The sequence below is a fragment of the Ochotona curzoniae genome, unplaced genomic scaffold, assembly GCF_017591425.1.
Source record: "Ochotona curzoniae isolate NIBS_2020 unplaced genomic scaffold, NIBS_Ocur_1.0 scaffold_3208, whole genome shotgun sequence".
In the NCBI taxonomy this organism is placed as follows: Eukaryota; Metazoa; Chordata; class Mammalia; order Lagomorpha; family Ochotonidae; genus Ochotona; species Ochotona curzoniae.
The window spans coordinates 17,477,517-17,493,541 of record NW_024467106.1 but is presented as its reverse complement, the minus strand read 5'-3'; the positions used below and the strand labels follow the sequence as shown (position 1 = coordinate 17,493,541).

Genomic DNA, 16,025 nt, shown 5'->3' with positions numbered 1-16,025 from the left:
TATCACAATGAGAGTGCATGGCCTTGGTCCCACCTCTGCTGCCACTTCCAGCTTCTTGTTAATGTCACCCAAAAGGAAGTAGATGTTGGCCAATTAGTTGGATCCCTCTCACCTGCTGGGAGCCCTGGGTTGAAGTCCTGGCTCCTGGCTTCAGGCTGACCCAGTTTCAGTTGTTACAGCCATTTGGGGAGTGAACCAGAGGTTGGAAGAGCTGTCTCTCCATCTCTGTGCCACCTTGCCCTTCAAATGCATCTCAAGAGAAAGGAAGAAAGAAAAGTAGGAAGCAGAAAGGAAGAGTCAAATCTCCCTTACCCAGAAGCCCCAACGATTCTTTTGTCCTGTTCTCCCAGTCTATCACTGAACATCCGCTCTTAAACAATGACAGTAATCAAAATCACAGATGGAGAGTGAGTCCCCTCCAAGCACCACTCCTGTTTCACTTGCTTCAGGCACTCCCCAGGAGCTAGCAGGGTTGAGAGCTGGGAAGCACCCTTGCCATCCACTTGTCGAATTTGATGCTTTGCCTGCTCTGAAGAGATGCAGTGCTCTGTTCTGTAGACACACCCTTCTTGCCTCTGAGGGATGCATTTGTTGATTTGGGGGAAACACAGGACACATCGTCCCAATCAATAGAATTAAGGGTAAAGGTCAGAGCAAGGGAAAGAAGTCATGCTTTTCTCTATAGCCTCTGAATGCTCTTAAGGATCCAGGCCTTGTCTGCATAAACAGTTGGCAGCAGGAGGGATGGGTTTGAGTGTGGATTTCAGTTGATATCCTGACTGAGCTGAGAGCCTCACGTGTCTCCTGCTAGACAGCTGTTTCCTGACACATGGTGCGATGCAGCCTGAGCCCATCACAAACATGGCCTCAATTGTGACTAATTTTTAAGTGTCTTCAAGGACATACATGTCCTCCAGGGTACCAACTCTCTGTCTCTTCAATGGCAGAGCTGCACATCAGAGGTCCTAGCATGATTAGTTGGCTTTCACATGGTTCTTGCCACAGTTCAGCAAAGTAAACCAAATACCAGGTCTGGGGTACCAAGCCTGAACTGAATTCAGTTTCATGATATGGAGAGAAGAGCAAATTTAGAGAACTTCAAGTATCTAGAGAATCTTTGCTCACTGACCTTTCAACAAGAACAAGAACAACACAATCCCACATTTACTTATTTATTTGAAGGTCAGAGGAAGAGACAGACAGAGATTGTGCATCAGTTTATTTATTCCACAGATGGGTACCACGGCCAGGGTTGAATAACCAAAACCAGGAGCCAGGAACTTCATCTGGATTTCCCACATGGGTGGCAGGTATCCAAACACTTGGGGCATACTTTATTGCATTTCCCTAGGTATTAGCACAGAGCTTGATTGGAAATGGAGTGACCGGGGCAGGGACCAGCTCCCATATGGGATTCTGGCATTGCAGGCAATGGCTTTATCTACTATATTCTAAAACAGGCTTAAAAAATATTTATTAAAAAAGTACTTATTTTATTTACCTGACATGTGAGTCTGTATGTGTGAGATAGTGAGAGAGAAAGAGAGATAGAGAAGGGGAAATGGAGAGAGATGGAGAAACAGAGAGAGAGGGAGATAGAGAAAGAGAGAGAGAGAGCCTGCCCCCATCTGTGTTTTTAACTCACAAATGTCTACAATGTCCATATGGTGCCAAAGCCAAGATCTAGGAACTCTATGTGAATCTAACATTTAAGAGGCAGGCATCCATCTGCTTGAAATATTATGTGTTACCCCCTAGATGCACATCAGCAAGAAGTCGGAATAGGAGAGACTGGCTGCCAGAGGCCAGCTCTAGCTGAGTTCAGAGCTCGAGAAGGTATTTGGAGATAAGACATGCACACTGTCACTTGGTGCCCTCATGTAATAGCTAAAGAAAAACTGTCCTTTTTATTTACTCAAAGACATCACAAACCTCAGCAGAGATGTTTGATATTAGTATTTTTAACTTCAGAACTAAGCCAGCAAGCTTGCACAGATGTTCAATTAATTTTACTTCATGGTCACCCGGATGTTCTTAAAGATAATTCTGTATGTTACTAAAATCAGTTTCTTCAAGGCAAGCCATTATGCATTCTTCATTAGTAGCTTTAAGGTGACAGCCAGAACTCCAAAGCCAAAACACAAATGGTTGCCTACTAATTAATAAAGCATCTTTACTACATTTAATTTTTACTACTTATCTATACTTAATGGAAGAAATACATCAAAAGAGAAAAAAAAATAAAGATCCAAAACAAAAAGTTTCATTTTTTTAGGACTTGAATGATTTTATTTGCTAAGGCTATAAACATGGCAAAATATCTAAGTCACAACATGTTTATGTAATATCTTAGTCACAACACATAGACAATAAAAATGATTTAAATATATTTGTCTAATACATACATATACACTTCATTGAATTGGATAATTATTATAGGTTGCTGTGTGTAGCCTCCCAAAATTCACATGTGGAAGTCCTAAAGCCTAATAGGTTACTGTTGGGGGTGGGGACATGTGAGTGTATCCACCACAATGATATTCATTGTCCTTGTCAAGAAGGCCAAGGCCACCAAGCAGGCCTGCTGTCTAGAAACCAGCAGGTAACTTGATGAAGATCAAATCTACCAGTTTGCTCTTTGTGCTAGGGCTTTGTACTTCCAGAACCCTGAAAAATTAATGTCTGCTCCTTAAGCATTCAGTCTACTGAAATTTTTATAGAACACCAAAACAGTGTTAGTTAGCAAAACAATAATAGTTTGAAAGCCTTGGTTTTCTTCTACTTTATTTTTTGCTTGTGTGTGACAAAGTAAGTTTGTTTAAAGGTAACATAAACACAATTAATACTGCTACATCTCATTGAGACTTGAATCTCATAACTATTGTTGACTTATCCATACAATTTCTTTCTTTTTTTTTTGAGTAGGTACATTTTTAAAAATTTCTTTAAAAGGGGTTTTTTTTAAGATTTATTTTTATTTTCATTACAAAGTCAGATATACAGAGAGGAGGAGAGACAGAGTGGAAAATCTTCCATCCGATGATTCACTCCCCAAGTGACCTCAAGGACAGGTGCTGCGCCAATCCAATGCCAGGATCCCAGATCCTCTTCCAGGTCTCTCATGCAGGTGCATGGTCCCAAGGCTTTGGGCCGTCCTCGACTGCCTTCCCAGGCCACAAGCAGGGAGCTGGATGGGAAGTGGGGCTGCCGGGATTAGAACTGGTGCCCATATGGGATCTCGATGCTTTCAAGGTGAGGACTTTAGCCGCTAGGCCATGCCGCCAGGCCCATATTTATTTTTCCATTTTTAAAATTATATTTTTAACTATCTTTACATAGTTAATTAAGGTTAAAAGGTTGAAGGGCTACAGCAAAGTGGGTAAGACTATTATTTCCACATTGTTTCCTTCATGTTTCTAAGGTAAAGGGGGATTTTAAGGGAGAAACCCAACCCAGTCTCCCACCCACCCCAGGTCCCTGATGTGGGGTATGCTCTGAGGGTTTTGCTCAAGTGGTTTTGATAGTTCAACAATTGTGAATTGTTGCCAATCTCGCCACTCCAAGCACAATGAGGTTGTTAAAGAATCCACTGATTCACATGCTCCATCATAGGGTCTCCGTTTGCCCAGTTTTTTCATTGCCAACATATAGCTGAGATGGTTGGTTAACTTGTTCTGTCCTCTGTCTTTTTATGGTTAGGGTTCTGAGCCTGGCAGTTCGACTGGGGAGATCCCCAAAGAAACTTTGTCTGAGATGTTCCCAGACCAGATTCTTGTATGTACTAGCAAGTACAGGGCCTGGCACAGTCCATCGCCCCAATCAGCTGGTGGTTGCAATTGTTGGGTTGGTTCTGTTTCCAGCCCTGACTTCCCCTGGAACCAATAGGTGTTGTAGTCCAGCCTGGTTCTGCCCAGCATATACTTGGCCCTCACATAAACCAGTGGGAGCTGCAGCCTAGTCGGAGTGACCCACAAAAACCCCCACCTGACCTGTCCCCTACCCTGATTTGCCAGTATGTGTACCAGACTAGTCCAGTATGTCCCACATCCCATTCGACTCTCATACATATCAATGGGTATTAAAGCCTAATTCCATTTAACAAGCTCAACTATCCCGCCATCATGGATGTTGTTGGGTGCCTCTCTATCTAGCCACACCAGCCGCTGTCCTAGTTTTCTTGCCCTCTAGTGGGAGTGGTAACCCAAGAGGGAGGAGCCCACTATTTCCCTCCCAGGCCACTCCCACTCCTGGATTATGCACTCATCAGGTGGTTCTGTGGTTTAATTTGACAGAATTAGCCCCCCAGTGCCAACTTCTGCCAGCTGATGCTGTGGTTAAGCCCAAACAACCCTCACCCACTCTAATTTTGTTTGCACTAGTAGAACAATCAGCCCAGCCTGACTTTTCCCTGATCCTTCCATATGAGGCCCACAGGTGATACAGCCCTGCTTAATCTGGTCTGCACCCATCCCAGCTTACGCTATCCAGTGGGAGTAACTGTCCAGCAAGGAAATCCTCCCATATTCCCCCTACCGGCTCCGCCCCCTCCCTTCCCGATTCTCATGCATGCTGGTTGGGCGCTGCTGTCACATACTGTACAGGTAGCCTCACCTTGGCATTCCGTATTATGCACTGGTTTTTGTCGCCACCAAACCTGGCTCGACCCACACACTGTTTCAGTGCTCGGATTCGCCAGTGGATGACGTGAACTGATTCAGCCTGGTCTGCCCCTGACAGATGTATGCCAAATGTATGCCAGTGGGAAACTTTCCATGGCCTGTTCTGGGCTGTTTTCTTTCATGCCTCTTGCGCTTACCCGCAGGGTCTGTGTCCTGCCAGATTTCTTGCCCAGGTTCCTCCATCAGAACTTCTCCCAATGCCAGATTTCGCACATACCAGTGGGTCCGTGAGCCAGCCTTACTCAGTTCAGGTCCTGTCCTAGCTGGAACAGTGGCTTTTCCTGCCTGGCCTTCAACCCAATCTGGTTCTTGCTGTTGGGTGTTTCATCCTAGCCATAGCTCGTTCATACCCACATACAGCTCACACATGGCTCAATAGGGGTTGAGACCTAGTTTTGTCCATTCCACATCTACCCTGGTCCTCCAGAACACCAGACGGTGTTGGAGTCTGGCCTGGCTTGTTGTGTCCAGTCCCAGTCCACACTTGTGCCAAGGGAGACTACAACCATATCCTGATCAGAACGCAGCCCCTTCTCTAGCCCCCACAGTCCTTGGTGGAACCTCAGCCCAGCTAGGGCATCCCGTTAGCCCCCCAAACGGGCCTGTTTCCATCCATAGATCACACGCATGCCAGCGGTTGCTCTGACTCAGCTTGGCACAGCCCCTCACCTGCCCCCCATTTCTGCCTTAGACACTGTGTTTTAGCAACCCTGGCTCACGCACACCAGTAGGTGCAAGAGCCTAGCACAGCATGAACTGTGCTCCATTCTGGTTTCTGGTTTTGCTTGTTGGCTAAGGTTTGCTCAGTCCTTCCTGGTACACCCCATTCCATTACCAATTCACACATTAGCCAGCCATTGGAGCTACTTTGCCCAGATTGTCCGACCTCCAAATCTGGGTCATGTGTTCACCAGCGGGAGCTATGACCTGCCAGGGGAGTTTCCAAAGTTCCTCCACTTGATCACTTCCGGACCCAGTTCTCGTACATGCCATTGGGTTTTGGCCAGTGCCCAGTGCTGTCTGGCCTTCCATTTGGCCTTGTATGAGCTGGTGAACATTGAAGCCCGGCCTACCCCACACACTATTCAGGATATACATTCGGGTGCTGCTGCCTTGACCAGTCCAGACTGTTGTTGATTCCTTCACCTGTGATTGATGGCAGGCTCCTTGGTCACACCTAGCTTAGTCCATCATCACCACAACTCTTGAGCTAACCAGTGGGGCTAGAATTTCCACTGGGTTTGGGCCACACATCCCCCACAGAATCTACCCCCATATACGGTTCTCTTGAGTGATAGTTAATGTCATGGCCCTGACTAATGTGACCTGTCTCCTGATCCATCATCATGTCAGGTAATAGGATATGATCCTGCTAGACAAGCCCCGAGTCTTAGCTTTTGCATGGACTGGTGTTCGGTGGTCAGCATTATTCAGTGATTACAAGTTCTTCAAAGGAAAAGTTACTCTGTTGTTGGGAAGTTTTGGGATTGATTCACTTCCCAAAAGCACAGTGGGTTCAACATGGACCTACATAAGCAGATTTCAAAGAACCAAAACCCCAGAGCTCGCGGCCAGGTGGGCAGCAGGTGGAGACTGGCACCAAATGGGTTGCTGCCTGCCCAGGGACAGCTCACCACGTGGTGGCTGGAGTCAGGGATCCAAGCATGGAGACTCAAGACAAAAAGTTTTAAACATTAAATCCCCCTACAACTGCAGGTTCTACATCCTCATAAACACTCAAACAATAATCAAAAGCATATCTCTACGATATTAATGCAATTTCCCTATATTTCCTACACTTAAAAATTATAAAAGCAGCATAAAACTACATTTTCTGTGTTCTAAAGAGTTGCAAAGACAGACTAAATTTTGAGGCCGCAGTAACTATACTTTTTGCCATAGCAATTTTCGCTCATACTCCCATCATTTCTGTTACTTTGCAAAATTTTTATCAAGCCATTTCCCAGAGGGCATAATATATGTCTGGACCAGATTCCAGGGCAAAGGGTAGGCCCACAATAAGGAGTCCAGAAAAGGCATGGGACTAATTGTTAAAGGCCCATCCACGAAGACATTATCAATAGCATTAATTATCAAGCTCATGTTGGTTGCAAAAGCCATCTCACAGGAGCAAACAACAGTGCTTCAATAGATTACAGAAATCTTAGTGGAGTGCTTGAGTGTCCATTCAAAAACGGGGAAAGACTGCGTCAAGGTGGACAGAGAGAAATCCGCTGGGAACTGCCAAACAGCTGGAAGCTCCCCTGGGCCCTGCCAAAGAGCTGGAAGCTCTCCTGGCCCCTGACAAACAGGGGAGCTGTTCTGTTCACACCTTGATGTCATCCATATCTACTGCAAGGACGCAGGCAACAGGCCTTGAACTCAAGGACACAGGGATATAGGCACCCCAAGCAGCATCAAAGTACTAGTCCTGATGCATATCCATGGCAATGGCATAGCAAGCTAATCCTGTGCCTGGGGTGCTGGCATTCTACATGTGTCTTAGGTGCCCTACTTCCAAACCAGCTCCCTGATTGTGGCCTAGGAAACAAACAGAGGATGGCCCAGGAGCATGTGCATGTGAACCTGTTCCTGACTCCTCACTTCAAATCAGCTTAGCTCCCTCCATGGTGGCCATTTGAGGAGTGAACCAGCAGATGGAAGACCTCTTTCTGTCTTTCCTTCTCTCTTCATAAAATCTGCCTTTCAATTAGAAAAAAAAAACAAAACCTCCTTAAAAATTTGTTTTAAAGAGAAGGTTGATGGCCATAAGCCCCTTTTTCCCTATGCCTAGCACTTTTTGCTAAAGAGTGGTATTGCTTGCATTTGGTGGGGCCTCACTGCACAGACTCACTAGAATGCAAGGTTTATCAAGGGTGTGAAAAGATAGAAGCCATCTCATGGAGTGGATGGTGAGAGGAGATGGGATGTGCAGATGCATTTTTGATAACTGTTAGCTGGCCTCAGCACCAGCAATGTCTGCTTGTCTCTCTTGGTACCTCCATGAGGTGGGAAAATGGTCAGAACAAGATTTATATAACTTTTTTGAAAGGGTTCATGTTGGGCCTGGCACAATAGCCTAGCAGCTATAGTCCTCATGTTGCATGTGCCAGGACCCCATATGAGCACCGGTCCTAATCCTGGCAGCTCCACTTCCCATCCAGCTCTGTGCTTGTGGCCTGGGAAAGCAGTCAAGGACAGCCCAAGGTCTTGGCACCATGCACCCCTGTGGGAGACCCCAAGGAGGATCTGAGCTCCTGGCTTTAGATTGGTTCAGCTCCACCCATTGCGCCCCCTAGGAGAGTAACTCAACAGACAGAAGACCTTTCCCTTTGTATCTCCTCCCCTCTGTATATGTGACTTTCCAATAAAAAAGGTTTCATTCTGTTTATTTGAAAGGATTAGTTACAGAGGAAGATGGAGAATAAGAGGGTGAGGAAATGAGAGAGAGAGAGAGAGAAGCAAAGAGAGGGTCATATATACTCCTTGTAACGCTTTAACCAAAGTGTCCATAATGGCTAGGGAAAGACCAAAGTCAGGAGCCATAGACTTCTTCCAGCTCTACCACATGGATGCAGGATCCCAAATATTTGGCCATCATGCACACATTCCCAGGTGCATATGCAGATGCTATATTGGAGGTAGAGCAGGAAGGGCACAAACTACTTCGAAATGGGGGCCAGTGACAACAGGATTCAATCAAACCAGAGTCAGACTACATGCAACCATGTCCTATAATCTCGGAGTATGTATGAACCCAGGCTTATGAGGTCACAAGAAACGGGACAAATCACAGATCAAGACACACTCCCAGAGATCTGAGAGTGTGAATGAATGGGGACTGGGGAAGGAAGAATCCTGGGAGGTGGCAGAGGTTTGGAGAAGCCAGAAGAGAATAGCTGATTCTTGGCCAAGGGAGTCAGTCATTCACCTCCATGAGCCCCACGCCTCATGGCCACAGAGACAACGCACAACACTGCAAGGTGCAACGTTTATTGTGAGTGTAGAGGGAGATCATGCTCACATTCCTTAGGGTATGACAGAGAGAGTCAGAAATCCCCAAGGACATTTGATTACAGAGGGAGTGCTGGCAGTTAGGGACAATCCTGAGGATGTGTGGAGACCATCTTCACATGCAGCAGTAGGGACAGGAATCAGGCCCCAGAACTTGACCTGAAGGGATGTGATGGCCAGGATACAGAGAGGCAGGTGCTGAGGCGAGCAGGCAGTTACCTGGTGCATAATACTATATGAAGAATAAGGGAAAATGGACTTAACTTCTGGGTGGACATGATGGATAACTAATCTTCTGTGAATGTTCTAACTTAGCCTTTTTTCCAAAAAAAAAAAAAAAAGGGGAGGGTGAAGAGCCAAAACAAATCAGTTCATGTGTCAGGCCAAGACATACTCCAACCCATACAAGACTGGGCCTCTAACTCCAAACACCAGCCTCTCCCTACAAATCCCCATTTCCCCACCTGACACTCCACGTTTCCTTCCCAATAATCTGAGAACAAAGCCCAGATCCTCCCACAAGGTGTTGACCCACCCCTTCTCTCCAGGTCCTCTCAGAGCTCACCAACCTGAGGGCTTAGGCCTATGCCTGGTCTCGGGCTTGGAGGCAGCGATCTGCAGAGGAGGAACAGAACATGTTAAGGCACCAAACCCCAGTTCATGAGCCAGGAAGGAAGCAGCTGACTCACCAGCCTAGGAACAAGGGGATTGGCTGTGGGTGAACCCATTCCGTGGATTTCTCCTCTGTTCCATGATCATTTGTAAGAGAAAGAGAAGACTGAACTTACCAGTCTTGGTTAGGTCCAGTATGTTTTCCTTCACGATGCCATGTTCTTGACTCAGTTGCACAAACTTTTCCCTGATTTCTGAGCTCACATCAGGTTCTCGGCCTGTGGGAAGAGTGGCAGTCATGGCTGGGTCTTGTATGCTGAGTTGTGGAGGTGAATGAGGAGAGGAGGGTCCCCCAATGGAGGGGAAAAGAAATGGCACCATGTGGGGCTCAGGTTGAAGTCAGGTGGTGGGAGGTATATGACACCAGCAGGACATGTTTGGGGCTCAATGCCAGACTTCAGAATTCCCCCACCTGCAGGTTAACCAGGGTGAGCATTGGTGTTCACAGTGAGGAGAATGTCAGGGGATGAGATAAACTTGAGTGCAGGGTTTCTTCCTTCCACCCTGCCAGCCCTCCCCCCTCCAAGATGGGAGCTGGTGTGAAAGGTTTTTACCAAGGAGATGAATCAGCTGATAGCCTTCCCCATTGTTGTCATTCTTGACATAGAAAATGACGTACTCATCAGGGTCTGCATCAATGATGTGAAAGACATTGTGTCCATCATCTGTGGGCAGAAGAACAAGACTCAGAACTTGCTTGACCAAGAAGGAGGCCATTGACATCCTTTGCCTGGTCTCTTCCACAAAATTAAGTCAAGAAGAAAATCGGTTAGTAATGCACCTCCCTGGACTACAAGAGGTGGTATCTGTGGAAAGGGATGCTGCTAGGTTGGCCTCCAGTGGTACAAACATGCAGCCACAGCAGCCGCTCACCCTGGTCTCTCTGAGACCTGCCCACATCCCTCAGCAGCTCTCCAGGATGTGCCTCTGACCTCCTCCTAATTCTCACTGACATCACACACTGAGGCCGCATCCTGAGAAAGTTGTCACGGTGGTGAGCACCAACTCTACTCAGAAAGTCATAGGAACAAGAAGCTGTCCTGCCCCTTTGCTGTTATTCTGAGACTTCACTTGCATGGCAGGCAGCACATGAGATCATGTCACCTTCTTTTCATCTGACAGTGTTGTGTGCCAAGCATTTGCTTGGACCTGTAATTCTCTCCCACAGTGAAGATACTAGGATGTTGACTCTTAGATGTCCTCATGATGGGACCTAAATCATCATTGACAAATGCTATGAAGTATCAGGGACTTGGTAAGACACAACTTGTAGTCAAAGCAGAATTGAGAGAAGACTGTTTGGGGGTATACTTACACTCAACAGTATATACTCCTTCCTCCTCTGTTGGATCAGCCACTAACTCATGTGCAACACATTCTCCGTTGACACTGGAAAAGAGTGTAAGTGGATGACCAAGAGATAATAACAAGACTGAGTCCCTCACCTTCTGCCCTCCTTCCCACTCCAGTTTCTTATTCTACTTGTGAATATTTTTGGCACAGTGATCAAAGAGCTTTTACTGACAGGATTGCCTTTGATCTGATACTTGGGGAAGAGCTCACACAACTAGTTCATCATTGCTGTTATCACCACTGTTGTTACCATTATAAGATCCCTGCTTTTATGAATGGCAGACTGAGTGTTCACCACACACTCATTTCTTAAATGAGTGGTTTACAAATGTTACCAGGTGAGGTCCTCACAAAAGCAAAATACAGAAAACAGAATCAAACAAATTTCAGAGAGAGAAGTATGACCATCTGCTTTTCTCCCTTGGGAAAACGGAAGTGGAAAGATCTGTATGTTCTTGGTCATGCAAGTTTTAGATGATAAATACCGTCACACTATTTATTTTTTTTTTATTTTTTATTTTTTTTTATTGTTGCTTACATTATATTATGTGGTACAGTTTTATAGGTGCTGGGGATCCCCCCCACCCCTCCCATACCCCTCCCCCCATGGTGGATTCCTCCACCTTGTTGCCGTCACACTATTTATGACTGATGTCGCTCTGCCACCTTTTTCGCTCTTGATAAATTAATTACTGCCATCCTCTCCTCCCTCTGAATCTTCAAAAGTCCTTAGTCTACAGAGTCCTGGATCAATGCCAAATCCTCACACTTTGAGCTCAGTCTCACAGTGTGTGTGTTCTCACAAAGCAACCTGTACACACATATATGCATGTGTGCACACATAGGCTAATGTATCAGGAATAACAGGCTTCCACTTTCTCCTTTGTTACTCAGAAGAATCTCATTTTAGGCCCTGGCATAGTGGCCTAGCGGCCAGGACCCCATATGGGCAATAGTTCTAATTCCAGCTACCCTGCTTCCCATCCAGCTCCATGCTTGTAGTCTGTAAAAGCAGTCAAGGATGGCCCAAAGCCTTGGATTCCTGTATTCCTGCACCCGCGTTGGAGACCCAGAGGAAGTTCCTTGATCCTGGCTTCGGATTGGAGCAGCACCGGCCTTTGCGGTCACTTGGGGAGGGAATCATTGACAGAGGATCTTCCTCTCTGTCTCTTCATCTTTGCATTTCTGACTTTGCAATAAAAATCAATAAATAAATAAAAGAATCTCACTTACATTGCATGAAATTTGACAGACAGAGATGAATCCTCCAACACATCGATGCGTCTTGCAAACACTCTCATGCTTCCATTTTCTTCTATTTTTTCCCTGTCGTCAGAGCTCAGCAGAATAGAATACCATTCCCCTGAAATCTAATATGAAAAAGAAAAAGGGTTAGGTAAGAGAACAGCAGAGGGTTTGCCATATGGACATTTCTGCCATTTAACCTAGATTAGGACTCATAATGGTGCTGTAACAAAGTAATTAGAATTGTGGTCAATGGACACCACCTCTGTGGTCAACACACACAGATTTTCATATGATGCAATAACTCCTAACACAAAGTTTGAAACAACAACCATTATTTTATATGTTAAAAAGCTCTGGCCCTTCAGTGGTACCCACTTGACTTCAGCATCCTCCAGTCCAGGAGTAGCTGTTTGACGCAAGTTTTGATGCTGACTGAGAGACCCACAGCACATATCAGGACCCACTCCTAATTCTAGCTTCATGCTATTGTGCACACTTGGAGGTAACAGGTTGATATATAGTTATGTCCCTGTGAGCCATGTGGAAGTTCTAAATTGAGTTTGGGTTCCAGGTATGAGAGAATGTGGGAATTGAGCAGTAATTTATAGGTAGAGCTCCTGTGGGTCCATCTGTCTCTTAAGTATATAAAAAATGAAAATCATTCACAATATATGCTGCTGTACCCCCACATATTACCTCGGACACATCAGCAGCTGCTTCCTTTTGGGCACCAACCAGAGCCAGTGCCACACACAGCCACAGCATCTTCATCTTGGCAGAGGTTGTTATCCCTTCTTCGTCTGTTGCCGGGGTAGAGTCTTTCTCTGACTGTGTCCCCTTACCCAGTTCCTCTGATTTTATACCGTGTGGTCAGTTTGTTTGTCAATGGGACTTTACCTCCACCCCTCCCATCCAGGAAATGGCCTTTCCAGCTCTGGAGGGAGGCCTGGGATTGGTACTGCCATTTGACACCTGGCGTTCACATCTTCTTATGATGTAGTTAATGACCTGCAAGTCTAAAAACACGTTCTCCAGGAGAAGGGTAGATGGGCAAAAACACTGTCACTGGGAAACAGATTCAATTGTGGATCTTGCAGGGAATCAGAAAGCTCATTCTGTGTGGAAAGAGAGGAAGACCACTGAAAATAGGGGCATGTGGAGAATGCCGAGTGTTCCCCCAACTCTTTTGGAGAATTACCCAGGGTTTCCATCTCCAAGTCCAACAAATAGTCAAAACAAAGTGCCATCACAAAGCACTGAAAGGGGCTGAACAAAGCAGTACATTTTCATCTCTTCTTTTTACTCACTGAATTCAGTCTCTGTGGTCTTCTTAGTCCCTACAATGTATATGAAAGAATTAATCAAACAACATAATTCTATGTCATGGTACTCAAGAGTCCATCAATGCAACATAAGAACCCTGAATTAGGTGTTATGCTACCATGGATAAAGTTACTACCTGTGACACTGGCATTCCATATGGACACCATTTCAAGTCCTTGATGTCTGTTTCTACTCCAGAAATTCTGCTAATGGCTTGAAAAAGCAGCTGAAGGTGGCACAAGTGCTTTGGCCCTTGCACTTATGCTGCAAATCCAGATGAACTCAAGGCCACGGTGACAATGTGGGAGTAAATGGAAGCTCTCTCTCTCTCTGTATCTGAGACTTCTCCTGTCAACATACCCATGTAACTCTGAGTCTGAAACAAATTTCTTTTGAAAATGATATTTTCCCTTTTTTGAAATAACATACAATAACGTTGAAGACATTAGTGAAATACTCAGTAACAGTTGAAATTGATAGGCCCATGAAATGGCTCAACTTACTTTAAAACTCCAGACTATGGTAAAGGGGGTGATGAGGGTGGGAAAATTGTGTAGAATATGCTTAAGGGCACAGGCTTTGGAGTCCTGCAGGCCTGCTCCATTCCTTCTCCTATCAGTTTGAAGCTTTGAGAACATATTTTACCTTCCTAGAGGATTCCTCTCCATTTCCTCTTCCTGAGGACAGTTATGCCTGCCGAGGAGGCTGCAGTAGGGATTCAATGGACTGATGAGCATAAGTGTCAGGCATATGTGGATGTGGTGGGATCAATGCCTGCTACTGGGTGTGGTAGGACTTGGGAAGGCCTTGAGAGTGAGGGAGGGTACAGAGGTGTGGAGTGTGTGTGTGTGTGTGTGTGAAGAGCCCTCTGAGTGAGAGCCATGTGGAGAGTCAGGGTCTGGTGTTGCCAGCTGGACTGTTCAATGCTTCAGTCAACACTTGCCTTGTGTTAAACACCTTCTCCTAGTGTCTCCCAACCCAAGCCAGAAGGAGGCAGATGTCATGGGAGGGGTTAGGCATAAGGCACTAAGCCTAGGAACTGTGGCCCCCTTACACAGCCATGCCACACCTTTGGTGGACACTCCCCAGTTCCTGCTCACCTGAGATCCAGTCACTGTTATTTTGGAGCCCATATTACTTTCCCCTCAGAGGCATCTGTGTGTTTCACTGTCTTTGAGATGGAAGAACTGAGCTTGATATCTGGTGCAGAAGGCTGCGCACCTTGAAGTTATTTTCTCCACTGATCCTGTCTCAGAACAGGTGAACCTCCCAGGGAACCCCACTCTTTCCAGGTTGTCATGCTGATGGGAGACTCAGCTACTACTTATGACATCCCACTGTCAACACTAACTCTGTGTTCATCAGGCACCATATTGAAACTTTTTGTTTCTGTTTTCATGTTCTCTTTTAGCAGGGATTGTTAGAAGAAATTTTACAGAAAATATTTGTAGGAATAGGTCTGCTCTCTTTGGAGAGGCATATCTAATATCTATTGTTAGGTCATGGAAGTAAAGGGACAGCATAGGCCTGAAGTCTCTGATCAGAAGCCCGAGTTTAGATGATGCTCTCTACTATGAATTGAGCTGACTGTTCCTCATTCTGGATATTCATGTTCATTTCTAATCGACTACATTTTGGTAATTGGCTTAACTACTGGCCATGATGTCTGTCAACAGTGGGATAGCCAGTCAAGGCCTCCAAAATATACAAGAGGCATGACTCAATATACCCAGGGGTTTGATGAAAGAAACCAGTATGAAACCAAAGCTGAATTAATAATCTGTCAATCAGGATTGATGCTTTGATTTATAATAAAATTCCTTTAAACACTATTTTAGCACTGCATCTACGTATTTGTGGAAGGAACCATGGATGAGTAATCTGAAACCACTGTCATAAATTATAGAAGAGTGAAAAAGATTACCGTCAGGTGAAATATTGTGTTTTGTTTTGGAATGATAGGAAGAAGTAGACAGATGAGAGATGGAGAAGGATTAAACGAAGTGTGATGTAAGCATCATGTGTACATGGAACAGATTCAGTTCATGAAAGTCCATTTATTCAATATCTACAAGGAATAAACTTAATGTACATTGTGAGAGAGGTAGACATGGACAACACTTGATTGTGGAGTAAGTTAGTTTGCGGTACAGAAATTTGCTTTAGGAGCTGGTACTACTTCATTTACAAAGAATAATGACTTCACCAAGTTTAGCTGTCGTTGTGATATGCTTGCTCACGTGTTGTCTGTAGTTGGTGCTTGGTATGTTGTAGAACAAATCATGTGGTGATTAATCCTGAAAAACAATCCTGGACTGTTTAGGATTAGGTTTGAAATAAGACAGAAATGAACCAAAGAAGTATAGAAAATCAGAGGAAAGAAACTCAATGTGAGAATGGGGAATAAAACAAGAAGAAGGAAAACATAATTTGACTGACCACTTGATTGCAGGTATGGAGCTGGAGGCTTTTCCTCCTGGAAGGGCACAGCTTAACCTAAGTGGTGCAAATTGATAAGGTGGGATCAGGACAGAAGCAAGCTCTCATGGCCTCTGGACCTCTTGTGACCTAGTAGAAGGGAAGTGGGTTTTCCAAGGAGTAAGGCCTATTTCCAGTGGGAATCAAGGCGTGATGGTAGAGTTGATCTCTCATCTTGTGGGCCCAGAGAAGTCATCTCCTTTACTCTCAAGGTGGAACAATATCTTTGAGGAGTGAGTCTCTGTTGGCATGACAGTA

The 16,025-nt window shown here is 45.3% G+C and overlaps 1 protein-coding gene across 2 annotated transcripts in view; it reads right to left on the bottom strand.

Annotated features, from left to right (window-relative positions):
• Positions 1 to 16,025, bottom strand: part of LOC121144807 (major urinary protein 4-like) — a 50,389-nt gene that overhangs the window by 12,140 nt on the left and 22,224 nt on the right. Inside the window, exons 2-6 of one of the 2 annotated variants that reach the window (XM_040963349.1) lie at positions 11,952 to 12,088; positions 10,681 to 10,754; positions 9,920 to 10,030; positions 9,482 to 9,583; positions 9,216 to 9,308 (exon numbers count right to left, since the gene is read on the bottom strand). In XM_040963349.1, coding sequence (XP_040819283.1) covers positions 9,277 to 9,308; positions 9,482 to 9,583; positions 9,920 to 10,030; positions 10,681 to 10,754; positions 11,952 to 12,088 — 456 coding nt within the window. In that variant the 3' untranslated portion in view covers positions 9,216 to 9,276. Of the gene's footprint in view, positions 1 to 9,215; positions 9,309 to 9,481; positions 9,584 to 9,919; positions 10,031 to 10,680; positions 10,755 to 11,951; positions 12,089 to 12,662; positions 12,759 to 16,025 lie in introns of those variants that run through there. The other variant, XM_040963350.1, reaches the window with a different exon arrangement.